Raw genomic sequence first — 27838 nt, forward strand, 5'->3', positions numbered from 1 at the left:
TGAATTCTTTTCTAGATGACCCAAGATGTCATGATGACCATGATGATCTCCTAGCTCTTTGCTTCACTTAGCAACACACCCATGTCCCTTTGAACTCAATGCTATATTTCTCCCTTAGCAAAAATCTAATGCTCACTGAAAGTATAGTGAATGGAGGTGCTATTTTGGGCACATTGCATAATTTAAAAATTCTCTTCTTTGATAAATGAAAAAATATAAGACATGCAGACCCTCCATCCAGTGTCTTTTCCTAGATCAGATCTTTACCAAAATTGCTAGGAAACAGCATTACAGATAATTTGACCCTCAACCTCAGGGAACTGTGAAAGGCTCAGAGGGAAGCGAGAGACAGCAGCAGGTGAGAGCGAACAGGCTTGGAGAGCTGCAAACAGAATCATCAAGCATTGACATATTGGGATCCTTGAAGACCACTTCAGACTTCTCACCAGTTATTGGAAACTCATGCAGGGACCCGGGAACTTGCTTCATGTTTTGGAGCAGGGGGCATGGTGATGAGATGATTCAAGCTGCCATCTTCAGGTCTGTTGAGCTCTCTGTCCACTTGCTTTACAGAGCCCTGGTGATTTGTGGATGACATGGCGTTGAACCACACTGCCCCGCCCCAGGATGAGCGGCTGCCGCACTACCTTCAGGATGAGGATCCCTTCGTTTCCAAACTTTCCTGGGAAGCAGATTTAGTGGCTGGCTTTTACCTAACAATAATTGGTAAGCTTTCTTAATTCTGCTTTTAGAAAATTCACAGCCGACGTGGTGATTTTGTAAAAACAATCTCAGCACTTACGCAGGGTTTTAGTGGAGGTGAAGAGTAGGAATGGGGGTGGCATGATGGAATTCAATGAATATTTCATAGAAACGACTTTACTGTTGTCATTATCAGAGATAAATAGTCCACTGACAATCCAAAGAAATTTATAGCGAAATTATTTATCTCAAGATTGCATTTTATTTTGATTAATAAGTTTATCTTCTGAATATCAAACATGATGATAATGATATATTATTTAAACAGAGTGCTTTTAAAAAAATACTCTTGATACAATTGTAAGATTTTAGAGAAAGAATGAACCTTGGAAATCATCTAGTTCAGCTTCATTCTCTGGCTCAGTGCTGCAGGGATGGTAGATATTGCATTTACTTCATCTAAAAGCAAACTTCCTGCCACAAGAGCAGCTAAGGTGTTTTGATGAGAGTTGAAAAAAGTGCATTGGTGATAAGTAGAAGTCAACCTAGGACCAAAGGATTTTGTGGCTGATCCACACAGGAAAGCATCTGCTCTAGACTGTGTGGTTCAAGCTGTGGCCCCAGGTACCCCCTGTGGATACCTCCTGTTCACTTCCAAAGGCTTGTGCCATCATGGAAATACATACCACCACCGAAGTCTTAGTGTCAGAAAAAATCATGCAAGTATCTCATTAATCATTTGGAAAAACCGAATCCATGTTCAACCTACAATATTTTGGATTGGTTGGATTAAATTAAATTCTAGGTTATTAGAATTAAGACACCTATATATTTCTACCTTGCATAGTGTGACTACCAGGAAGATTTAAAATACATGTGTAGCCCACATTTCTGGTTCACATTATGTTTCTATTGGGCTGCACTAATGTAGATCGATTAAGGTTTAATCACAATACTTCAATTTCAAATCGTTGTCTTAAATTTCGGTGACTAGTGGGCAAGTGGGTTGTGTCTTGAGGTTTACCTGCCTTTAATCTTTTTGGATGGTGGGGCAAGATGACTCTCTTTCTTTCTCTCTCTCTCTCTCTCTCTCTCTCCCCTTTCTCTCTCCTTCCCTCCCTCCATTCTTGTTCCTTCCCTTTCTTTTTCTCTTCTTTTCCTCTCTCATCTACTAATTATGGGCAAAAAATGTCATTTCATTCCCAAAATGAGAAAAACTGATTAGAAAATTTTGAGACTCCTTTATGGTGAGTGGTTGAGGCAAAAGGATTGCGAGAATGAATCAGAAACTCTGCTGCAAAGTGGTTCCCTGGGTCCTGGACTTCATTTATTGCTAGTTAGCATTTTACTCATTTACCTCATATACACTGACTCCCACGTCCTCTGAAACACAAATATGTACTGAGCACCCGCTCTGCCACTGTTCCAGTGTCTGGAAGGGAGTGGTGAATCTGAACACTGTGTTGGCACACTCTCTGATAGGATGATCTGATAGTAAAATCCACATTGCTTTTTTTTAAAAAACAGAATGTAAGTACTTTCAGTGATCAGAAAAGGCATTTGAATGGAATTGAACCCACTCAATCTCAAGGAATGAATTAAAAGTAACATCTCTAACCAGATAGATCTCTCCAGACAATATAACAGAGGGAGGTGGGCACACAGTCCATTCCCCATCCTAGCAAGGGTTTGAGGGAGACAGAAAACCCAGGATGGGCAGGTGGGGAAATCAGGAGTTTCCCACTGGATGTATGTGGAGTTGGAAGGGAAATCACCATCATAGTAAGATGCCATGCTGGGGTGAGAGGCTAGAAGATCAGGGTCCAGATGAGTCCCCAAATGCAAGAAATGGCAGGTGAATCAGGGTGCTGGGTGGAGACAAACCTGTCATTGAAAAGTCTGTCAGCATGATGAGCTCATTGCAGACCCAGGCCTGGCCCTCTCTTCAGATAGATTTTGTTGTTGTGTCCAGATTCCTCTTAAGGAGTCAGGGTGAAATGAACAATAGTTTTGGTCATTTTTGTTGAATGCTAGACAACTTAGGAAGACCAAAGACTGGAAATAGAAGTCTGCATGTGGAATGCAGGAGAAATAAATTAGAAGCTCCTTTTCTACTCTCGTCTTTTACGTTAACTGTCTATATATGAGGGTTTTTGTATTCATAAAAAGATTCAGGATTTTGATAATCTAAAATTGTTCACCACATACCCTTTATCCTCTTCATCTTATTTTCCTTTAACTACCGTTAAAAATAAATTCACTTCTTAACACTCACCTGCAGATAAGGTTGCCTGTGGAAACACTTTACATGCATCTAAAAGAGAGTGCATTGTTTTTTGACCATGCTTTGGGCACTGAATGGAAGCTCTAGGAAGTAGAGTTGGCAGAGAAAAGTTAAGGAAGGACAAGTAAGAAAACAAATATTCTCCAAGGAGATGCAGAGAGCCAAAGGGTGTGGAAATGAGACTTGTGTATTGAATGCATATGCATACTCACTGTATTAATCTCTTTGTATACAACGTAGGTGCAATTTGCTTTATTACTTTTCAAGTTGTACTTTCACACTTTACTTTCCCAGCATGCCTTGCTGGATGGGTCCCTTTAATGAGACCTAAGGGTCATTGTAGTTGGTTTGCTCTAGGACTCTAAATCTCGTCCATTTCTCTCCTCTTCTGCTTTAAAAGAGCTAAAGAGGTTTTAACAGACATTGAGCAGCATGGCCTCCAAAGAGCTCCCTGTGGCCAGTGCCTGGTGGTTTCATACCATCGGCCGAGACACACATTTCTTTCCTTGCCCCCAAAATGAATTGTGGTGGAGAAAATAAAATAGAAATTAAAACAGAAAATATGGGTGTCTCGTGTTAATACTCTCCTTATTCCTTACTACCAAAGGCAGCTGTACCAGATTCTCATTTATACACAGCTACACTATGAAGCAAGAATTCCTGAGGAAATCTACTCTACATGTTAAGCTATGGAAGTAGGTGTATTCTTTTCTTAAATATAGTCAGCAGGGATTGGGTCTTTTTGGATTTAAACTGGGTTTGTAAGAACTTTTGAACAGTTTCATTATAATGCCAAAGCCAATTAGTCATTAATGGAAGGCTGTGAAGGTGGGAACACATTGTCGGTAGGTGTGGTGGGTGGAGGGTCACTTTCTCTCCCCTTGGTGGGAGGGGAGTCAGCACTGTGACGCGCTTGCCCTTGATACCTCGCCTAGTGGCAGCTGAAGGGTGTCCTGTCTGCCAGACTCCCTGCATCCACGTGTCTTGGGACCTTCCCAGGAGGTGACTGTTCCTGGAAGGGGTCATGCCAGCCTCCTTTGGCCCCTGTGCTCCTTCAGGAGCCCACAGTGGTACTGAAATCACCTTTGGTGGTTGGCTTCAGCTTCAGAACTTACCAAGAGCCAAGGGCTGACTGCGCCCCAGAGGGAGGGAGTTGTGTAACACCAATAGTCTATAACACGGATGAAGAAAATACTTACTCCACCCTGGGGCTGGTTCAAGAACTGAGCACTGGGATTCCCATCCCCTTCAGAGCCTAACTGGGAAGGTAGTGGCTCTTTTTCCTGGGTAAGTTCAGTCATATGATCCCTGAATCCTGTCCCTCTGGAGGGGACCCATCCCATGCCTGTCACTCAACTCATGCTGTTTATTTCATTTTCTTAATTTAGATTTTTATTTAGAGTCCTCTCATTACCCTCTAATTCTATGGTGTCCATTTTTTTAAATTGAGAAGTGTTTCATATCCGAATGAATTCTAAATCCTCGTTTTAACAATGGGAATTTTTATTTTTCTTTGTAGGGATTCTGTCCACATGTGGAAATGGATATGTCCTTTATATGTCTTCTAGACGAAAGAAGAAATTGAGACCTGCTGAAATAATGACCATTAATTTAGCCATCTGTGATCTGGGGATTTCAGGTAAGGCAATCTTCCTATTTCCTCTTTGTAGGTTTAAACCATTCTCTGTTCCAAATCTCTCACTAGCTCAGATATCACCCCAGACCCCATCCATTGCCGCTCTTCCTTTCCAAAAATCCTATTTACAGGGTTTGTGGTTTTTCAGTGAATGTCAACTGGCTAAAGAGATCGTTCACTTGTTTAACATTTATTGAGTAATTTCTATGTGCCAGAGATGTCAGATCCTAAGGATACAATCTGCAGTAATATACAATATCTTGCACTTCTCAAAGTTCAGAAATCTGAAACTTACAGGCAGATTCAGGCCTGTCTCTGTGTTCAATCCACCTACATGGAATTCTGGATAAAATAAAGACCAACTGGGTGGGACTTTGAAGGTGAATGACAGCAAAGCTAGTTGAGAGGTGACGACAAGACAGGGGAGTGCTTCCCAGCTCAGGTCACATTTAACTATGGTTCTGAGACTGACTGTAAGCAGAGGAAGCCTCTGGTTCCATGCTGCTAAAAGGCGACTCCACGCAAAAACACTTGGGGACCTTAAACAGAATTCTCCTGCCTGGATTCCACACCCAGAAATTTAATTTAAGTACTGGGGACTATTACCTGGGCATCAGGATATTTAAAATTAGAATCTCCAGTTTAGCTGGTGTGTGGACAAACTCAAGAACCACTGATTTCTTTCCTGAATTTTTTGCATCTTTGATAAGCTCTCAAAGAAGAGTTAGAATAAAATTTCTCTTGAACTACAGTTCGTTATAAAATAGGAATGGTTTTGGATAAGCCACACCTCATCAGTTTCTTCTATAAAGTTCCAGGGCTGCCCAGCTCTAATCTTTGGATTTCAACCGCCAAATAGCTTGTAGTCTTAGGTAGAGAGAATTGGGAAATACATGTGAACAACATTCAGAAACATCGTTGCCTGCCAGCAGATTTTCACCTAAAGCTTCCTTTTCAAAGTGGATTTTTTTCTGCTGCTGCCTGTTCTAAAAGCCAGGCTCAATAACAAACTTCACTGCCACACAGCATAGATGTGTTGCCCTCTTTTGAGACCTGGCCTGGTCTTGATTATTAGGGAAGGCTTCCCGTGGGAGGACCGGCCTCAACCCCACCGCCTGCTAGGTAAATGTAATGCACATGTGCCAGGCCCTTTTCTGTGGCAGTCAGGACGGGCCCAGGAACTTTGCAGGGCAGCACAGTGGCTGCCATCTGGGCCGTGGCCACATGAGGGCGGTGCTATGACAGGAATGGTGGCTTTCCTTGCTGCCCCAGAAGTTCTTTCCATGGGTATAAAAGGCCTGGATGTCTTTGGTCACTTCCAGCACACGTCAGGTGAACACTGGCCTCAGGCTTATCACACTAGGTGTGAATAAAAATGTCCTTAATTGGTCTGATACACTGAAAATGCTCCCAGCTGAGCAAGTCTGTTCTGAAATTGCACAAACCACCTCATTTATTCTGCTGTCTTTAGAGCAATTCACCAGAAACCATTTTCTTCCCCTTCATAGAATTTTCTGATTAGCCTAGATCATTCTGAGCATCTATAATAACTTTCTCTTCCAATAAACCTTAAAAGTTTTATATTTTTTCCCCCCTTGCTCAATGTATTTTAAGCACCTTGGAAAAGTACACTTCAGAGACCACCTATATTGCCCCTGTGTGACCACTCTGTGGTGTCCAAATACCTAGAGCCAGCAACTGTGAGACATACTACAGTAACCTCATATTGCTGAGGCATTAACTAAAAAAGAACCCCAAAACAAGAAAACTATATTGATGCCTGGGCTCATCTAGATGAATTAAATTTGCATATTGAAAGGGTTGGTGGAGCCCTGGACATTGATATTTACAGTGGTTTTCAACCCCAGCCTGCTTCGAAGCTTCTGCTGGCTGGAGGGCTGGAAGGAGACACTGTAGTGACACCCGCAGCTCATGGAAGCTCTGCTCCAATGGGTGCTTCCAATCACTCTGACTGGTGGGGCCTCAGGTATAACAGACCCAGCTCACTCCAGTCTGTCAACTTCAGTGGTCTTTTTCTTGCCTCCAGAGTCCACCTTCCAGTGCCACCCCCAGCCCATGAGTTTGCTGTCCCCTCTCCCTGGAGTTTTCTTCCTCTGTGACTTCTTGCCCACTCACTTGGGCACTGACCTCCGTATCACCTGGACAAGCTCTCAGAGGAGGTCCGTGGGCTCCCCTGGGCTCTGGGCAGAAACACTGGGAAGCTGCTGGACAGATTTCCGAAGTCCTTTCCAACTCTAGCATTCTTCTACCTTTTGCGTGTCCCTTATCTCACTGCTTCCTTGAAAATATTCAGCTTTCTGGGGTTTCTTAAGTATATTTTATTTGTTGATTTTAACAACAACAAGACAAGGCAAAAGAGAAAAATGTTGCACATATTTTTAATCAATCAAAGGACAAATTCAAATTTCGGAGAAAGTTATCTACACTGTTCTTTAAAATCAGTGTGGATCTCACCTCCTCTGGCTCCAGGGCAGGGTGTGATCTCTACTCCCCTGAGAGGGTTCCACCTCCCTTCTGAATTCACCCTGAGAGCCCCTTTGTTTTCTAAGGAGGGCTTTCCCAGGTAACCACCTCTCTCCCTCCAAGCCTTTCACAGGCCATGACTCCTAAAGCACAAGTTGCCTCTGGGTATTAGAGACCAATTCCCTGTTCTGATAGGAACCTTCTGTCCTGCACTCAGATTCTAAGAAGTCGCCCTGGATGTCACCATACTATTCTCTCTCTCTCTCTCTCTCTCTCCTCTCCCTCTCTCTCTCTTTCTCTCTCTTTCTCTCTCATTCTGTTTGTCTACCATCTCTTCTTTCCTCCATTGGTTAAATTAATTTTTGGGGGGCATTTTATTTTAAAAAGTTGTATGGATCCCAGAAATTTCTGTGCATATCACCATTATAAATCTATCACTATCCTGTGTTAACAGATTGAGTACCAAAAATCCTAACCTCAGTAGATGCAGAAGAACTCAACAAAACTTAACATCAATTTCTAGTAAGAAACAAAATTCTTAACAAACTAGTGTGGGAAAAGAGTCTCTTGTTTGATAAGAGGGAGCAAAAATGTCCACTTGATGAAACATTTAAAGTCTTTAAAGTTAGCCACACTACATGGGTGTCTACTATGATTACTTCTATTTTACATTGTAATGGAAATCCTAGACATTGAAATAAAATAGGAAACCAGTCAAGTGGGTTAAAAACTCATTTGACTAATAGATCTTGAGTCTCTAAACATTCTGGAATCAGTCTTGGAGCTGGGAGACTTGGGCAGTGGTTCTGATGGGACCCTTACTCCAGGGCGGATGTCTCCTTTTGAAGAACTCTGCGTGGTTAAATGAGACTGAACTTCGTAATCTGTGGAGCAGGATTTTCTGCAGCAGAGTTTTGTAGTGAATATCTGGGAAATTCTATGGCACACAAAGATAGTTACTTTTCTAACTTTTGGAAATTTTTAGAGCCTTGAATGTTGACTACCAAGAAGTGTGTACACTAGGTAACCTTGCCCAGTATTATTTGATTATGTAAGTATGTTTGTCTGTGTGTTTTGGAGACTGACTTATGGGATCAGGGTTTGAAGGTCAATACCTAATGGAGCTGGCTTGGGGCTGTGTGAATGGTGAAGTGCAGTGGACAGAACCTAGTTCCCACCAGTCCTTCTGGCCACTCAAGCTCGAATGTCCAACTTTGGAGGGAAGAAAAATAATGGCATCTTGAGCACAATGTGGGGGAAAACCAGTGTAGAAAATGTGTGCCTGAATATTTTCTCTCCGATACTTCACTGCGGGTATATTCCTTTGACTTTCAAATGAACTATTTCAATAAAACATTAAAAGTGAGCAGATTGCTGTCTCTGCCCATGGAAATCACATCTCTTGTACACCCTAAAGCTGGGTTTGTCAGAGACAATTCTTTGTATAATAATTACTTAAAAATATTCCTCCTATATCCCTCTGATATCTTTGGCTGTTCAGATGACTGGAACTTCAGACTCAATTTATCCAAAGACAGCTCCCAGAATTCGGTTAACCCAGAGGTTCAGTGCAGTGAAGGGTGTGCGGGGGTGTGTGTGTGAGCTGAGCAGGGGAGGAAATTGTTATCTTCCCTTGACACCTGCCTGGTGCTCAGTTGTAGGCAAGCCGTTCACCATCATCTCCTGCTTCCGGCACCGCTGGGTGTTTGGCTGGATCGGCTGCCGCTGGTACGGATGGGCTGGGTTTTTCTTTGGCTGTGGAAGCCTCACCACCATGACTGTGGTTAGCCTGGATCGATACCTGAAAATCTGCTATCTATCTTATGGTAAGTTAGAAGGTTTCTCATTCCCGGATAGTCAGTTAGATCCATTGAGTATCAGATTTGTACATTTTTATGCAGTTAAGAAATAAAGATTATGAATAACCTCAGAGACCAAGAGCATTTCTATCTATAGTCTATCTTGTTCTAATGTATGTTTAAAGATTCGACTGTGTTATTGTAGATTTCTTTTAAGACTACTTCTGTAATAGTGTCTGGTGTTGGGCTCCTGCTTTAAAAAAGAGTCATTTCTTGTATAAAGTATGCAAGTGTTGTCATGTTTGTCATGCAAACATCATACAGAGATGCACTGACAGATGTCAGGTCTGGATGTTTGGTGGATTTCCTACCTAGTAAGTGCAATGATAAGAAAAGCTGTTTGTGATTCTCCTTTAGGACTCCTTATGATTTCAGAGATGAGGAAATCCAAAATACTCACCTCCAACAGCAAAGGGCCATGCAGCTGCCCTCGCACCAAAGGACACACACAGAAATCCACCCCACAGTTGGTTGTGGTGTTGGTAGGTGGGAAGATGCCTGACTCCAGGACCTGGTGAGGGAGGAGTCAGCAATGAACATGACTTTGGAGCCTCAATAATTCACTTTTTAAATATTAGCCCATGCTAGTGGTTAGAACAACTTTTAGTACTTTTGCTTCTTGAAGTTCCAGGAATTGAGTAGACCGGAAGAGAAGGTTTTGGGCATTTAAGTTCAGTACTGAGAGGCAGGCACCACCCTGGAATCATCCGATGCCTGTGTACGAGGCTGCTTTGGCGGTCAGTGTGTCCTTGGGTGCCTGTGACCATGGGAACTCAGTGTGGCCAGGATATTGAGGTAGGAAAGATCAAGTCCACCTGGCTCTCTCAGTAGAGTAGAATTTCATTATATTATATAATATAATTTATTTTTTGTGGTACTGGGGATTGAATTCAGGGCCTTCAAACTGAAACACATCCCCAATTCTTTAATTTTTTAATTCTTTTTTTATTTTGAGACAAGATCTCACTAAGTCACTAAGTTGCCCAGGCTGGGCTCAAACTTTGATTCCCCTGCCTCAGCCTCTCAGAGTGCTGGAGTTGTAGTGTGCACCACCATGGCTGACTCCCTTTATATTTTCAAAGTTTATACTCCCTGGGCTCTGTGGGACCATGAACTGGGGTGTGGGAAAAGCCCTGTAACACTATCTGCCTGATACAATGTCTCTTTTTCTAAACATTTACATCTTCCAATAGAAATCATTTGAATCAAAAATTCCAAAAAAGTTAAAAAATCCAATGCTATATATTCAGATGACATTAGAGCCTCATTCATTTCATAAACTTATTTTTGGTCATGCCAAACAGAATTTAAATTTAACTTAATTTTATTAACAAGAAGGCAAAAAGCTCGACTCCCTGTGAGATTCTGAGGAATCCAGAGCCTTGGCCTCTCTGCTTTCAAGTATTTTCTTGAGTGTGAGCTTTGGGTCACCACCAGGACCACTGCAGGGTGTAACTTCCTGGGTGAGCTATGCGTAGATCTCCCAGCTTCTGTGAGTTTGAGCCCCAGTCATACCGTCTTATCGGTTAGTTAAATGCACTATACGACCCTCCACACAGTGCTTCACCATGTGGGAACCAGGAGGTCACTTGGGGACAGCGTGGTAAGCTGTCTGGAGGCCTCCCTGAGGGAGGACCCCTTGGCCTCTTCCTAATTCCAGTGACCAGTGACGGGGAGCTTACTACTGCACAAGGCAGCCTGTTCTCTGATTGGTCTGCTCTCGCTGTTACAATGTTATTCCTTATATTGAGACAAAACTGCCTCCCAGTAACCTCCTCCCATTGGTCCTAGTTCTGACTTCTGGAGCAACACAGAACCAATCTACTAATCTACTCCCTCCTGTCTTGACAGCCTTTCACCACACTCGAACGTAAGTATGAAACACCTCACTAAGTCACCCTAACCGTGAATGCTTATGCGTCTGCCTCTGCACATTCTCGTGAGCCTATGTGGTGATCCCTGCCGATGTTCTATCTGCTCTGATGGATAACCGAGAGCTGACATCTTGTGTGGCTACATGACTGCTGTCCTTATCTGGTTGGGGCTTGAGAAATTTGGATTTCATGATATGAAATCCCGAATATTTGGAAAACTGGAGACAACAGAGTGTAAAAGCAATCAGTTGAATTTCTTGTTAGTGTTGAATGAGACACGTGGACACGGGGGTGCAGATTCATGTCAACCTAGGTCTTCATAGTTTGTCGATTGGGTCCTTCACACCATTCACAGAACCCTTATTACACCTGTAAGCAGTGTATTTTTATTTCCTCCATTTTACTGTTAAGCACACTGGATATCTGGAAAGGTTCCATGAGCAAGGTCAAATCCAAGAAACAGAAGAATTAGGGCCACACTGACTTTACCTGTCTCACACTGCTCAGAGTGCAGGCAGACAGTGAGCCTATGATGAAGATTTCACTTAATTTTTATTGAACATATTTTGATATTTCTTCTCCGTTGCTCCAAGATCAATGCATAGCAAGCTCCTTCCCTGGCCCTCTTTGCAGAAGTAATGAGTGAGGGGTGGAGGTGCTGATGTCCTGTGGCTGCCACAGCCTTAGATCAGGGTGACTTGTTTTGGGTGGGTGAGGGGCGTGTTAAACCTTGGAAAATGATCTCTAGTGCTTTACAGCTTTTTTTTTTTTTTTTTTTAGATAACTGTACTATTTCTTTCTTTTGAATTCTCTTTTAGTTAAGAAACTAGTGGTGAAACCTGGACTCATTTTTTCATCTTTCTGAAAATATTTTCACAGAATTACTTTTGCAGATCATAGTATAAATGTCTTAGATTCTCAGCCTGTTCCCCCTTGGCTGTGCCAGAGTGACTGTCGTAGGAATAAAGTCTGAAGACTCAGAATCTGCTCCACAAATGGCCAGGGACAGACCCCCTCCCTGGTCTTGTCATGGTCCCAACTCAGTAATCCCCACTCAGCGCCTTTCTAGGAAGTCAAAGGGGCATAGAAACACAGGAGCTTTTAGGAGGAAGGGATTGTAAAGACACAGCGATGATGTTTTGTGATTTCTCACCTCCCCAAAGGATTCTCCCTTGGACTCTTGGATGACCCACTAACACACGTTTTTGAGATGTTTTCCCAAGATCCTCTTTGCCTTCAGCATTCTCCTGTCTTTTGCTTTCTGTCCTATCTACCTGGCCTTTGCCGCTTCTCCCTCCCAAAGCTCCAGGTGCCCAGAGAAAACCTTCCCTGTGACAATCTCTTCACATGTCACTCTCCTGGAGAAAGACCCCTGCTCTGGACCTCGCCCTTCACCACATCTCCCTCAGGCTTCCATTATCTGCCCACGTCTCCCAGCATTCAGTGGAATGAATCGTTGGAGGTGGAGTGTGACGTGCCGAGGGAGGTGCTCAGGTGCAGGGCAGATGGCATCCAGGTAACACTGTCCTTCCACCTCCAGGGGTCTGGCTGAAGAGAAAACACGCCTACATCTGCCTCGCAGCCATCTGGGCCTATGTGTCCTTCTGGACCACCATGCCCCTAGTAGGCCTGGGGGACTACGCGCCCGAGCCCTTTGGGACCTCCTGCACCCTGGACTGGTGGTTGGCCCAGGCCTCGGCTAGGGGCCAGGTCTTCATCCTGAACATCCTCTTCTTCTGTCTGCTGCTCCCCATGGCCACCATCGTGTTCTCCTATGCCAAGATCATCGCCAAGGTGAAGTCCTCCTCCAAAGAGGTCGCCCACTTCGACAGCAGGATCCACAGCAGTCATGTGCTTGAGATGAAACTGACAAAGGTAACGATGGTCACAGTTCATGGAGGGGTTTTCTGGTCAGCTGGAATTGCAGCTGGCAAGGAGGGTTGGGAAAGTTGGGCCTGGGGAAACCTAGAACCCTATGTTAATGCACTTCTGAGGTTTGTTACTTCTGATCTAAACCTTTGTAGACTCTCTCTCCTCTGTCTCTGCCTCTTACATAAACACATGCAGACACACACCTTTAAAAAACTATTATTTTATTTCCAGGTGTTTTGCTTTGTTTTGCAGCATTGGATATTTGACCTAGGACCTTGCTAGGCAAATGCTGTGCTACCGAGCTACAAGCCTGGCCCACACATGTTTAAACATCTACCAAATTGGGGCTTATTTTGTCTATGGAGTAGGATGCTATGGATTTTCAATAATTCTTTCAGTAATTAGAATAATGGTTATGTATCATGTAATGCCATACAGTGTTTACTGTTTTGCAGGGACCTGGGTGGGCAGTGTAAGGACATTCTACCACTTGGTTATTCAGAGACAGTGCTTCCTATATAAGCTTTCTGATGGTGAACTTGTCTTCACACATGAGAAATTACTTCAGGCCTTGGTCCTTTGGCAAATGCTGGTTCCAGAGTTGACAGTTCTTTAGATGCTGCAGGGTAAGGAAAAGCAATCAATTGGGCAACAGACTTGGGTTTTAATCATGTTGCCAACACAACAGTTCTGGGACCCAGAGTTGGAAACTTAGCCTCTTTGAATCTCTGTTTCCTTACATTTTACCAAGAACGGGAATACCTGTCTCCTTGGGCTATCGTGGACATGCCATGAAATAAAGACCTGCTGTGTATTATGTGTTAAAGGAACTACAGTTTCTCATTTTCCTGGTGCCTTTTAGAAATTCTTGATAAATTCTAATTGATCATGTTTCCATATTTTACCCCTTTATTGAAAAATATATCAAAGTCTATCTTATGTTATCGTGCTGTCTTAGTTACTTTTCTCATTGTTGAGACAAAATACCAGACAACCAAAGTTAAAGAAGAAAAGGATTTTTTAGCTCACAGTTTGTAGAGGTTTCATTTCATAGCTGGCAGGCTCCAGAGACATCACAGAGGAGAAACAGTTTATGGCAGGCAGAAGGCAGCAAGGCACCAAGTTACAAGTGATAAGCAACAAGCAGGGACCTTCTTTCTGTCCTTTATATCCTATCCTTAGGGCAAGTTGCACTCACACTAAGGGTGAGGCATCCTTAATCCTAGCTTCACACCATGAATCAATCCCAGCATCACTTCCTTGAGCCCAACATCACACACCCTAGATCCAGTCACCTCTGAAAAGCCCTACCTATGACCACATGAGGCGGTGGGGGGACATCCAGATACAAACCATAACATGTACCCTAATTTCTATTTTAATTTTAAAGATAAAAGTAACTGCATGTTGAATTTCTAATCATTCCTTTCTGTATCCTAATCAATCATGTTGATAAACAGCCCTCTCTCAAGCGTCCTCATAGCCTGTTTTGGGGACCTCTGGTTTCAGGGACCTTCAGCAACATACTTCTCTCCAGACTGAAAATGTTCTTGACAAATTAGGGACTTCCATCCTAGGAATGGTTCTCTTTAAATGGCAGTTTTTGAGGCTTTGCCAAGTCCTCTTGGGTTGTTCTAAATATACCAATAACTTATTAATAGAGGAGTTCTTGGATGAAAATGCACAATCTTTAACTCTTTCTTGTGATTTTATAAAATAAATCTAATCCAAATTAATCCAGCTAAGTTTAGATTGGATTTAAGCAAAATCCCACTCTGTACCAAGTACTGTTTTAGAAACTGGGAAACCTTACCAAGAATAAAATTTCTCCTTTCAATAGAAAACAAAAGTGAGGGAAAGAATGGAGATATGGCCAGAGAAGCAATGTGATGCCTGTCCCATCAGGCTGTGGTGGGATTTGTCCTCCAACTGATGCCTCACCTTATTGTCATCCCTAGTGATGGTTCCAGCCGTGACCTGGTTTCCAGGAGCCTCTGAGTCTGGTGCTTGTCTCCTCTTTCCTGTTAGCTGAACTGCTCAGCTGGCCCTGCACACATTCGAGACTGTGTTCTTTATGTGTGCTTGAGGGCCCGATTGCTTGTTCAGTTGAGGCTTCTCAAACTTCTCTTTGTGCATATGAGATACTGTACATATGAAGGGTAGCTTAGCATATGCAATTTAACTTGATTTCTTGTGATAATTCTGCTCGACTGGACTATGCAGGTCCAATTGTTAGGTTCATCCTAGACCAGACTGATGAAAGAGATGTTAAATGAAACAGGTAGGAATATATATACATATGAATGATTTTGTTTTATTTATGTATATTCTTCTAACATATACTGAGTTTATATAATAGGTTTACATTTCATCTGTATATAAAACTTATTTTAAAATAAATCAAATATAAAATGCTTCTATTTATTAATATTGATGCAAAAATGCATGTCAAAATTCAACCATATTAAAAAATGAAACTTTCCGCTGTGACATTGGTCCTAAATTTAAACTATTTTCAACTACTACTCAATTTTGACCTTGATTTCTCCAAGCGGCTAAATTCAGGAAGAAACAGCCCTGTACTGGGGCTTTCTCCTATCTTAGATGTCTTCTTCTCCATTCAGCCACTGCTTAGTGTCAACAATTTGCTCATTCACTTGGTGCTTTTGATCTTCAGAACAGCCTGCTCTAGAAGCTTGTTACTTAAAGCTTGTTTTCCTGGTTTCTGGAATCAAAATCATTTAGTTTCCTATGTGTCCTAATTATTTCTACTTGGGTTATTATCTGAGCCTTCTTTCTGCTGGTCTGATCTCATCAGGCTAAAAACTGGCATTCTTCTACAAACTTTCCTCTGCTTTGTAGGTTTCTTGTAATTAAATTTTTTAAAAAATGATAATTTTGTTAGACTTTTGTAGCAGCAAAAATTTCTTTAAATGATGATTTTGTTACTTTTGTAGCAGCAAAATTTCAGACTACAAATGTAGGTGCATTTCTGTCTCTGTAGTGTTCTCTCTTTCTCTCTCTCTCTCTCTCTCCTGAGTCAACATAATCTCACCTTGAGTCCTTCTAAAACAAGACTCATATTGAGCAGTCAGGGATTTTCCTCCTCTTCCCAGGGCCATCATATGTCCTTGGGTGTTTTTCACAGTGCCATGGTGCCAGTGGTTAGGTGCTTCTGGCCTGGTGGCTGTCACTCATGAACTTGATGCTGTGAAGATCTTTGACTCCTTCTGGCCTTGGTGACAGTTGTCCTGGGGGCCACTGCGTCTTCCTCTGCCAACCATGTGGGCTCAGCAACACTGTGAACTGCATCCTCACCCCTTCTACTCAAAAGACCCAGGAGCAATTCAGTGAAGACCCTGGGAAGTGAGGTGCAAGTTTTGTGCTCTTCTGTCCCCAAATGTGTTGAGGGCTCTATTGCTTTCTTTGTCCCATGCCTGCCCTGGGTGCTAAGCCAGGTCGAGGACATCTTCTCAAAGTCAAGTCACTGGCTCCCCTGATGTCCTTGCCTCTGTTGGTGGGAAAGCTGGCCTGCTCTGCATCATTCACAGAGGAATTTGAGTGTCACAGTCCTGCAGGCTTCTGGCCCTGGATGCTCAAAGTCATTTCCCCCACACTCAAAGCTCTTTTACCCTCAACTATTTTTTCTCCTGTAAGTTTCACATTTCTATTTTGAAACTGAGAAGCTGAGAAATGAATGTTTTATTTCTTTGGGTGTTTCTGCATGTTAAATATTCACACAATGCAGGGAGAACTCTGGCTGCTGATTGACAGAGAGGAGAAGGGGTGAGACCTCGGAAGCTGGGTTCATTGCCCACCTATTCCCATTCCATACACGTCAGTGCTTCATACTCTGTCATTTGGCACAGGTTGGAGCCCTGTAATGCCCAGACCTGCAGCAGTGTCCAGATCCAGTGGGCACCTGGGTCTCTCTTGATGTCACTTACTTCCACCAGAAAGCCTTCCTGACCCCTAGCTGGGTGAAGTCCCCTGCTGTGGACCATCAGAAAACTAGATGTTGGTAGCCCTTGTCCCAAGGAGTCCTGTGCTGCCCCTCTGCTTTTGCAGGACAGCGTGTGAGAGGAAGGTGTGTTCTGTTTGCTTCTGTACCTGGGAGCCTGGCACCTGCCGGACATCTAATCAGGATTGCTTAAATGAGTGTGCAATTGAATAAATGAATCTAATTACCTTGGAGACTGCTAAGAGGCCCCTTGGGCCCTGGTGTGGGTGTCTTTTTCTCTTCCACACACTGGATAGGACATGTTGCTTTGTTTTGCTCTTTCCCATTGATTGTGAAGGATTGTTCAAACCCTTGAACCGTGAAGCTCGGCTTCCCTCAAAGGACTCCTCTCCTTTGTTGCCCACAGAATGTTATTTATCAGTGAGGAATGGGGTCGGGGACTCCCCGGTGGACTCCAAGGGTAGTTTGTGGAAAAGCTGGACCGTATTGCTGTTTTTCTCATTTTCCTTCTCCTCTCCTCTCCCTCCCTCCCTCCTTCTCTCCCTCCCTTCCTCCCTTCCTTCTTTTTGGTACTAAGGATTGAACCCAGAGCCTTTGCATCCCCAGATCCTTTTTTATTTTTATTTGAGGCAGAGTCTTGCTAAGTTGCCCAGGTGGAACCAAAACTTGCAATCCTCTTGCCTCCGCCTCCCAGAGTGCTGAGATTACAGGCGTGTGCCACTATATCTGGCTGCTCTTTTATTTTCAACCAGTGAATTAATGACTTTCCTTTGTTCTTCTTAGTTGTTTTCAGCCTAAATGTCATTTCCCAGAGAAGTGTTTACAAAAATGAATTCAAGTCTTCCAATAATAATGTTTCATTGCAACCTTTATATTTCCTTCTTGGTTACTTGCAGCTCAGAGTCTTGACTAATTTATCTTGGGTGAATTAATCTTTCTAGGCCTTCATTTTCTCATCTGCAAGAGGGGATGGTGGTGAGGGATTAAATCGTAACTTGATTGCCTTCAGAACCCTGAGGTTCTAGGAAAGTGGCTACATGCGTCCAGCTATTTAAAGACCATGGTGGTGGCTGTCATCCTTCACACCCACTGGCCTCCAACCAGAGTCCTTGTCCCTTTTGAGCAGTATGCACCCACCCCAGGGCCAGGTCATTGGAGACAGCAGGGCTCCCTCTCTTGCAGAACCAGGTACATCTACATTGCTTTGTTTTTGAAGCAGACTCCTTCTTAGTCAGGGAATCTTGTGTTCAGTTTTGACCTGAACTCCAAAACACAAATGCACAGAGCGACCTGACCTGATTCGTGCCTCTCTTTTCATTTGCAGCTCTTGCTTGTTTTTAGAGTACGGGTATTTTAAGACTTGAGAAAATTGCAACTGGAAAATGTGGAATTCCTTTTTTTTTTTTTTTTGAAGTGTGAATTCATATTTTCTACTTGGATCGCAGTCAGGGTTAACTGGGGCAAGTGCACCCAATATCTCTGAATGTGTTTCTTTTTGGAGGAGGGGGCTGGGCTTTCGGTCGTCTTTCAGTGAGTAAAACAGAAGGAAGAGAAGTTTAGATTGCTGAATGACTTAACTTCTTGAAAGGTAATATCAAAGATGAGTGCCAGGACCCTTGTTTTTGTATTAACGAGGGGACTGAGGTCCACTGAGGGTCGGTCAGTCATTAGTGTCAGGTTCCTCATCTCCTCCTGCCTGTGGATATCACTGCTCGTAGGGAAACAGAGCCTGTGTGAAAGGCAGGCATCTCGAAGCCAGCATGGCTACCTTCACTATCACCTTCTTGCTGGTTGGGAGCAAACCCATGGCCTTGCCAGCTAGCCCCAACATAGCAAAACCGAGTCTTTGCATCCCTGTGCCCTGTCCAGTGAATTCTCCTCTGAAGCAGCAGGACCCCATCCTCCTCCCAGAGGATCTTGCAGCCAATAGCTCCCCACCTCCCACTGCTTCCCACACTGGAGGATGGGATCTGGCTCCTTAGAGAGCACATCTGCCAGCATGGCTCAGCTGTGCGGGACCCAGAGCTGGGGCCATGTGCAACTTGGAGAATTCACTTTCAACCACGTTATTCTATCACTGTTTTAATTGCTTATTTCACAGGAATTGAGCAATTATGGACAACATTGCTTTCAAGATATGTATGTAGCACAGGCTTAAAGTAGAACCGGCAAACACTGATGTCCCTTGGTCCTCTGCAGAGAGATACAGTTAAGGTGAATGGGTTCCCGATTCTTCTGCAGCAGCCAAGCACATCTTCTGTGAATTTTTCCACAAAACCTGTGGAACTTGGGAGTCTGAAGTTTTACTGCTTTGCCAGTGAACCAAGAGGCAGTGTGGGAAATGAAGTAATTAAACAATAAGCAATTTAGAAAAGTTGGTGGGTGGGGCGGCCTTGTGAGAACTGGTTTGGATAACTGGGGGCAAAGTTTGGACAGCACAACAAGGTCAGTCATAGGAAAGGGAGGGTCTAGGCCACTTCATGATGAGGAGAAGGTTCTGGAAAAACAGAGTATAACAGGAAAGGCTTCGAATCTTTTGGGGAGTAAATCTTAGAATAGTTTTAATAGTTAAATGTTTAATATTTATGCAGTGTATTTTAAAATGCCAACGACGTTCTGCAGTGTTTTAGATCTAGCCTTTTGGCCTCTTTCTGCTTTAAACTTGATTTCCAGTCATTCATCTTTACTCTCAAGCTAGAAAGCTCCCAACGATTCATTTGCTGTGTCTTCTTAAAAGCACACTGCAATTTAGCTCTGCTTATGTCCTTTTAAAAATGGTCACATCATAAAAATGCTTACATCTCTCCTGCCACCCATTACACAATCCGGAAAAAGTAGAAAATATATAAAATGTAGGCAATATTATGGACTAAGTGATAATCTATTTTTTGTCAACGACTTTGGCAGCAACACAGAAAACAGCTTCTGAGATGCTGTGAAATCCTCATGTGACTCACCGAGGAAGCGAGCACGGGCTGTACTAAGTTCTGAGACATCTGCTAGAGCAAGCTTTATTTATACAGTTTGTGTTTAATTTGGGGACTTCGCAAACGAAGACCCTCACCACTGGCCTTGAGGCATGTGTTCCGTTTGCAAACAAAAGTCAGACGGGCCAAGTCGAATGAAAACTCCTGGTCCAGCTTCTGCCGGAGGGTGGAGAGCTGTGTGCACCCCCTGGGTCTCCACGGTTGATCACTAGGCGCGGGTGGGGACTTGGACTCAGGACTCTGACGTGGGACTACAGGACAGGCACTGTCCTGGGCATGCTGGGTTCACCTCCTGGGGATTCGGAGCCCATGTAGCATCAGCAAATGTGTATTATGATGAAGGCTTTGCTTTGCTGCAGTTAAGTTTTGGAGATGAACTTTGAAATTCTTGGATGGAATTTTGGAACCTCTGAGATTTTAGGGCAGATCTCTCACCCCTCATTTTTGCACAGCCCACACAGGTGAAGTTCCAGGGCAAACACACCCCAAGACTGGCTGTTCGTCAGGTCAGAGACTAAGGTTTTAGGCCATGTTCAATGTGTGATAGCTCTGCTCCCAGGAAAGTATGCCAAAATACACATTCACACCAGGACTTTGTTGTTAAAAAAAAAAAAAGACAAATTTTAAAACAAATCCAATCAACTTCTAAATAAAAAAATGTTAAACTATTGCTTTAACCATTACTGATGAAACATGTGCCTCACCCTTTATCACTGATCCACATAACTTGTCACGACTTTAATGCTGAGTGGAAATTGTTATTTTTTTTCTTAAATTAGGCAAAGGGAAAAAGAGGAAGCAATATGGACCCAGTGCCAGTCTTACATCCTCCTAAGGTTTTAGGGAGCTCAGAGATAACAGGAAGGCTGCTTTGAAAATTCCAAAGATGAATCTGATCCAACGCCCATCCCTATTACTGTAGCCAGGGGCACAGAGCCTGCCGATCGCTCTGACTTGAGTCATGTGGGGTCTTGATGGTAACTTCGAGAACTGCCAAGGAAGAGAGAAGTCTCGGCACTGCTAAAGTAGAAGACACACTGAGAAAGAGAGAATAAATGCAAAACATAAAAATGAACAAATGTCTTCTACACACAGGATTGCTTTGAATAGACTCCTAGTTTCATTATCTGGAATAGCTCAAGCTGGAAGTAAAAACGAAAGAGCATGGGCTCCATTTACTGGTGTTAGTACCCTAATTAAAACTCCATTTATCTCTTGTTTAGACAGTTGCCTAAACAAATCTGCTGAGAGCACAAGTTCTATGTGGGCAGGATATGTCCACTTTGTTCCTTGCTGTGTCTTCTGCACAAAGCATAGGATGCTCGATAACCCCCTGAACTAAATGAACGAACAGTGATGTCCCTGTCTGCTCCCTCCTGCCTGTTCCATGCTGTAGATGAAGCTTCTTAAGTAGACCTCTCATCCTGCTTCCTGCTAGAAATCCTATGAGTGCCTTAGTAATACAGAATCTGTAAAATCCAGTGCAAGCTCAGTGAGCTGCAGTAGAGAACCCGGAACACATGGATGTCATCTTTCCATCCAGCCTCTACCTTGTTACTTCCTCCTCTCAAAGTGAATTCCCACTAGTTGGATGCAAACCTCAGCTCTTCTTGTCTATGTCTCTACTCACCCTGGCTCACTACTGTTCTTCATTTCCACTTGCTGAGGTGCAGGTTATATACTATGTCCTCTAAAACTTTTCTGAATTTTCCCAATAGCATGTAATTTTGTTCTCCTCTGAGCCTGCACTTAAGTTGTATTCCTCCTGCTAATGTGGCTCTTTGTGTACTGCAGGGAGATGGCTCAGGCTCTAAGGAATCCTGCAGTCTGCATAGCACTGAGAGTGGACTCTGGACCAACCACCTGCTAAACGGTTGGGTGAAGGGAAGTGAAAGGGTGGATATGCGGTATGAATTAGGGCTGCATTATTAAAGGGACTTCACATGATGAGAAACTTGCAAGGGTGATTCAAATTCTATTTAATTATTCGTTGGGTTGAAAATTTAGAGGTAATTATAATTTTGTGAGCAAGAAAAATGCTTTCTGGGAAAGTTTCAGTTTATGCAACCACGCCCCTTTGGCCAACTCCCTTTCTTTTACTTTATACCCCATGAATTTCCACAACCTAAGACTCCCAATTGGGAAAAGCTTGAGCCACAAGAAATAACATTTAATGGAAACCACTGAAGAAAATGCATATTAGAATTTCAAACCAGGGCAGAGTTTCTCAGTTCCTGAGGCAAATGCGGATGATTTAAAATTTCATCAAAGGGAACATACTTTCTGTTGAGTTCTGAAGAGAATAAGGGTTGAGAAGTCTGGAAAGCGCAGGAGAACTGGTGCCATTTTGTACTATGGCTTTTTTATCCTAGTTCAGGCACAATCTGACAGTTACTATAGGGTTATACTTTGGGTTGTTGGGTGCATTCAAATTCTAGAGTGGAGAACGGGGGAACGGTGGTGAATGGAATACAGCATTCCTGAGGAGAAGATCAGTGGAAGCACAGGAGATAGACGTTGCTGAGTGTGTCATGGGGACTCACTTGTCCCCTACTCCTGTTAGCTCAGACTCTTCCATCCACTAGGTTTTCTCTGTTCTCTCTGCCCTCTCCCCTCAGGTGGCCATGCTGATCTGTGCCGGCTTCCTGATTGCCTGGATCCCCTACGCAGTGGTCTCAGTGTGGTCAGCTTTTGGAAGGCCAGACTCCATCCCCATCCAGCTTTCCGTGGTACCAACTCTGCTGGCCAAGTCGGCAGCGATGTACAACCCCATCATCTACCAGGTCATTGATTACAGATTTGCCTGCTGCCAGAATGGTGGTTTAAAAGCAACCAAGAAGAAGTCTTTGGAAGACTTCAGGTAAAATCCCAGAAGTTAGAAAAGAATCATACATTCTTTGTTTCAGAAGGGGCTTCAAACCACTAGGATGTGCCATCTCCCTAGGGTTGGAGTCCATGGCATGAGAGCAATGTAGAGAGGAGTTTATTTTCCAATCATCAAAAGTCCTGAAACTGAGTACCAGATATATGGGGGTTGGATGATGGGGTAGGTAGCAAGAAAAGTGATTCTAGTTTTGAGCTTGGAGTAGCCAAGGTACTGAGCTCTGTCTTTTGGAGCAACTAGGATGTATCCATGGTTTGAGCTTCCTTCTCAGGGACCACATCCTTTTAAAAAAATTTTTTTCCATTAAGTTTATTGGTACATTTTAGGTATAAAATACAGTTACATTCATCATTGGGATCTTGTGTCTTTACATGACGTATCTTGGTTCTTATTTCTTCCCCATTCCCCTGCCCTCCCTTCACCCCCTCCACTCTTCCATATTTACAAATACTTTGTTTCCATTTTTTCCTTTTCTCATATTGTTTCTTTACTCTTCTTTCCTTTCCCCTACCCCTCCCACTTCCCCTGCTCCTTTAGACCTTTTCTTCCTGTTACACAATATCAATTATACATTTTTAAAATTACAATATCAAGATCTAACAGACATTACCACAGATTTTATAGAATTTAAAAGGATATAGAAAGCATATTACAAAAATCTTTTTTGAAATAAATTTGACAACTTCTAAGAAGTAACTTGGAAGACAAATTAATGAAACTAACTCTGGAGGAAATATAAAATTTGAATAGCCCCTATTAAAGAAAGTATATTCCTAGCTTGAAAACCTATGTATATGACAAAAACAGGCTCATATACATTTTAACTGATAAATTATATCAAACATTTAAAGTAGAAAAAAGAAGGAACACTTCTCCCCTCATTTTAGGAAATCAACACTGTGCTAATACTAAAACTGGATAAAGATAATAGAAGAAAAAAGTATGAACATAGATAGAAATTTGTTTAACAAAACAAACTATCAGAAGTCAGATCTAGCAGGATGTAGAAAGTGGTTTTGTTATAGGGATGGCAGTGTTGGTTCAGCATTGGAAGATCCACCCCCCAAAAGTCATCATTTTAACAGAGGAAAGGAAAAAGCCATATGATCCTGTCACTAGTTGGAGAAAAAGTATTGCACTAAATTCTACAGCTGTTCATGGTAAAAGCTCTCAGGAGACTAGAAGTAGAACAGAACCTTCTCAACAGATAAAAGACATGTACTACATACTTCCAGCAAAAATGTCTTATATGAATGGAAAAAATACAGTGCTTTCTCCCTAAGGTGGGGAACAAGGGCAGATATGCTACTCTTTATCTGTCCATTAAACTTTGAAACAGGCCCAAATCAAAATAGTCTAGCAATAAAAAGAAACAAATAGCATAGGATTGGAAGGTAGAATTAAAATCTTTATATGTAGATGAAATGATCATCTGCTGAGAAAACACTAAGAAATCTCTAGGAGCCCCTAGAACTTGTATTTGAATTTAGCAGGATTAAAAAACACAAGGTATATATAAAAATTCAGGTCTATGCATACTTGCTATAAATGAAGAATTGGATATTGAAATTTAAAGGTTATGTAGGAGTACAAAGGACCTGGAAAAGTAAAAAGAAAAAAATATAACAGTGTTGGAAGATATTTATTACCTAATTTTAAGACTTCCTCTAAAACTACAGTAATCAAGACAATTTTGGCGTAAGGAAAGGAATGAGGATCAATGGAATAAAACAAAGAATCTAGAAATAGAACCACACATATATGGTCCACTGATTTTTTTTTTTTTTTTGGTACTGGGAATCAAACTTGGGACCTTGTGCTTGCAAGGCAGGTGGAGGTACCACTGTCGCTTGTGTGGCTGTGCAGCTCTTTTCCAGGCAGGCCTTTGGCTTGGGCCAGTGTGCCCCAGCCTCTGGGGTCAGGGTGGAGCCCTGGCTGGGATCTGCTTGCAGCCATGCTGTTCTGGTCCACACTGCTGCTCCCCCAACTACGGTGGTCTGGTGTGCCTTTATTGTAGAGATTTTCTTCACTTTTCCGGTGGCCTTTAATTTTCATCAGTGGGCCTCATAGAGGCCCTCTTTCTGTTGTTCACTTCTATTCTATCTTCTCAAGCTCAGAACAATGTCCTTTATGACCCCTGCAACTCTGTGGTGTGAATCCAGGTAATGGCTTGGCACAGCCGGTGTGGGGGTTGTTCTGGTGCCCGTGCAGCTCACCTCCTTGGCACTCTGGGCAACCACATAATTTTTAGTACTGTTCCACATGGCAATGACTCCAAATTAAGTTCTCACAATGGAAGGATTCTTTTGTTTGGGACACTGCAACTACTTGCGAAGAGGTAGGAGCTGGGCATCCAGAGAAGGACAGAAGGATAGGACATTTTTGATCCGTCCCAGGGTCTTTTCTTTCCGGATTATTTTTGATGTATTTCTAAATCAAGTCCTATGCATGTAGTCTTCACAGAAGTCAAGTTGACATGATATATGCATGTATGGGTATGGCTATGTCTATATGTACATATGTGCACACATACGTCAGCTTGTATTTTCTTCCTTTGCATCCAGGCTGCACACAGTGACCACAGTAAGGAAGTCTTCGGCTGTCCTGGAGATCCATCAAGAAGTCTGAGGAGGACACGGCCTTGTCACGGACACAGCTGGTCACTTCTCTGCCTCTTCACTGCTGTTCATAGTTGGTTGTGGCCACACTTTTCTCCTTATAGTTTTATACTTTGTACACTTTTCCTCTTTTTCCTCAAACCAGGGTCTCCTGGGAAATTCTAATGGCCAAACAGAAGCTAGATTATAGGAAGCAGTAGGAATATATTAGGATGAGCATCCCTGGAACTTTCTTTTTCTTATGCTTTAAAACCTACGGTCATGCCAAATAATACAATAATTGTATTATTTTATATTATGATATATTAAGAAAAATGTTTGAAAGTTTGTTCACTAGGGTGTTACTTAATTTTATCACAATATCATCATCCTTTCTTGATATAGGTCAAGAATGCAGTTTCCAGGTTTGTTAGGTGGGTGACCACTGGGACTCTGTGTTGGGCCACGGCTATCTGGTGGGTACTTCCGGTTCTCACAGCTCTTCTCCCTCCATGCAGACAGAGGGTCAGATTCTAATGGCAATGATTCTGCAGAGAAGTCCTCCAGGGAAATCAGCTTTGTCTAAAATCCTTAACTGGAAACTGCTCTTGTATCTCTAAATTTGAGGACGAAAATAATTCCCACTGACGGTAATTTTACCCATGTGGATTCTTCTCATTAAGTTCTAGTTACTAATATAGTGTGTATAATGGAGCACTACTAGCTGTAATTGCTTAGGAAATGAGCATAGTGAAAATAGCTACTTGTGCATGTTGCTTCTTTGTTTGTTCTTTGTGACCTTCTTTCTTTCTTTTGTTCATCCCCCTGACCCCAACAGATACCTTTTGGAGTCTGTAGTTAAAGAGATGCAAATATGAATGATGTGAAATGATTTCAGAGGTGGATCCTGGTCCTTCAAAGCTAATGAAAGGGGAAGGCAGTGAATAGGAGGTTCCAGTGGACCTTCAGCTCAATGTCCATGGGTTCTTCCTCTGGGTCGGAAGAGCAGGGCTTGCACAGGGCTCTCTGTTAGCAACAGAGTCAGCACAATGTCCTCCCCACCCCTCGTCTTGTTCTGCTTCTGGGAACTTCAGCCTTGTCCTCAGCTCTGTTCTGTCCTCCTGGTAACTCCTAGTGAAAAGAAAGGGGAGAGGGGCCACTATACCACTGATGACCTCCCCCCTCCTTCCATGGGAAGGTTGCAGAGTCCCCTCCTCCAGGGCTCAGCCCTCTGTGGATGGCTCCTTCAGCTCCTCTGTCTTTTAGCTTTCTTGAGAGTTGGGGTAGGGAAGAGGAATGAGTTAACATGTGTTATTGGTTCAAGACAAGAAATGAATAGATGCTATAAAATATACTCTATGATTAAAGCAAAAAGAATTAACAACTCTGCTTGGGGCTTGGGACTGCTTATTGAAGCCTGAAGAAAAGAGACAAAGTTGTCATTAGAATAGAGAAATAGAGACATCCCAGAGATGTGTGAACTCTAGAATGTGAAAGGGCGCAGTGCCTCTGATGGAGGGGGACATGAGTTTAAAGCACAGAATCAGATTGCCTGGGCTTGCAGTGGCTCTTTGCCCTCTGTGCCCTCTGTGCCCACTTGTAAAACAGGATGGTGACAATCATGTCACAGGGTCATCATTGGGAGTCTTTGATGGGATGATACACATGGAAGTCATGTGTCACCATGGTGGCTGCTGCTTTCATTATTACTGGGGACAGGTGGTGATGTCAGAGGTGGAGCTGCCATGGTCATTGTGCCAGAGCCAGAGGAGGAGGTGTGAGGCTGGTAGTGTTAGAAAGACTGGTCCAGTGGCATTGCGGAGGGAGATTGCTGGGCAAAAGGGCCAAGATCGGCTTGGAGGCTGTCAGATCAAACAGGGACTTTATAGAGCTAGCAGAACTAATGAGGTCCTGAATCAAGGTGTGACAATGGAAAGAGAGATGCAAACCTAGTTTTAGAACATTTTAAGAAGTAGGAGTTCTTGGCACTTGGTTGCATGGAGGCAAAGAGTGAAGGTCATCTGCTTAGGAAGTAGTGGGGTAGTGGTGTTCGTGGGAGGAACCTGAGCCAGGTTAGGGCAGATTCATCTACAAGGTGAAATTCAACATTGACATTGTACAGAAGTCCCCAAAGGTGGATCATATGCTCCCCTTTATTAACTGTTTTACTAAAATATGGGCTTTAACACAGTTTTTAAAAAGCATGTGAAGAAAAAGATTAGTCTAGCCTGGAGGGAGAAGTGTTTAAATACTAGGAGCTTTGAGGGAGAACTAGTTAATTTTTGTTACCGATTTGAAATATATGATCTCCATGGTTTGGTCCACATATTTTGTAATGCCCTGAGAGTCAAGAGGTGCCAGGATTCATATCAAGAGAATTCGCCCTCTGGGTGGAGAGGAGGAGGAGTAGGAGTGTGAGGATTCATTGAAGGCTGGCTGGCACAGGCCAGGCTGTCGAGTGATTCCTGAGTGGGCCCTGCACTCCAGGACCATCCCACAATGTGTGTGTATAAGACTGCAAAATCCTTGAGCAGGATCTATGTGCCTTCTACTCTGGGTTCTTGTCTTAGTTACTTTTCTCATTGTTGAGACAAAATACCTGACACGTGAAGTTAAAGGAGAAAAGGTTTATTTCAGTTGACAGTTTGTAGAGGTTTCAGTCCACAGCTGGCTGGCTCCAAGGCAGGGTGGCAATGGC

General features: G+C 43.0%; 1 protein-coding gene across 1 annotated transcript; it reads left to right on the forward strand.

Annotated features, from left to right (window-relative positions):
* Positions 1 to 596: 596 nt before the first annotated feature.
* On the forward strand, positions 597 to 26338 carry Opn5 (opsin 5). The gene is made up of 6 exons (XM_004846396.2): positions 597 to 726; positions 4506 to 4625; positions 8762 to 8932; positions 12380 to 12714; positions 22278 to 22519; positions 25108 to 26338. Exons 1-6 carry the CDS (start codon positions 597 to 599, stop codon positions 25169 to 25171), a joined length of 1062 nt encoding a protein of 353 aa, XP_004846453.2. The 3' UTR covers positions 25172 to 26338.
* Positions 26339 to 27838: the final 1500 nt, after the last annotated feature.

This window comes from Heterocephalus glaber, unplaced genomic scaffold, assembly GCF_053883595.1.
Source record: "Heterocephalus glaber isolate CG9 unplaced genomic scaffold, H.glaber_assembly_v1.0 deba00001497, whole genome shotgun sequence".
Taxonomy (NCBI): Eukaryota; Metazoa; Chordata; class Mammalia; order Rodentia; family Bathyergidae; genus Heterocephalus; species Heterocephalus glaber.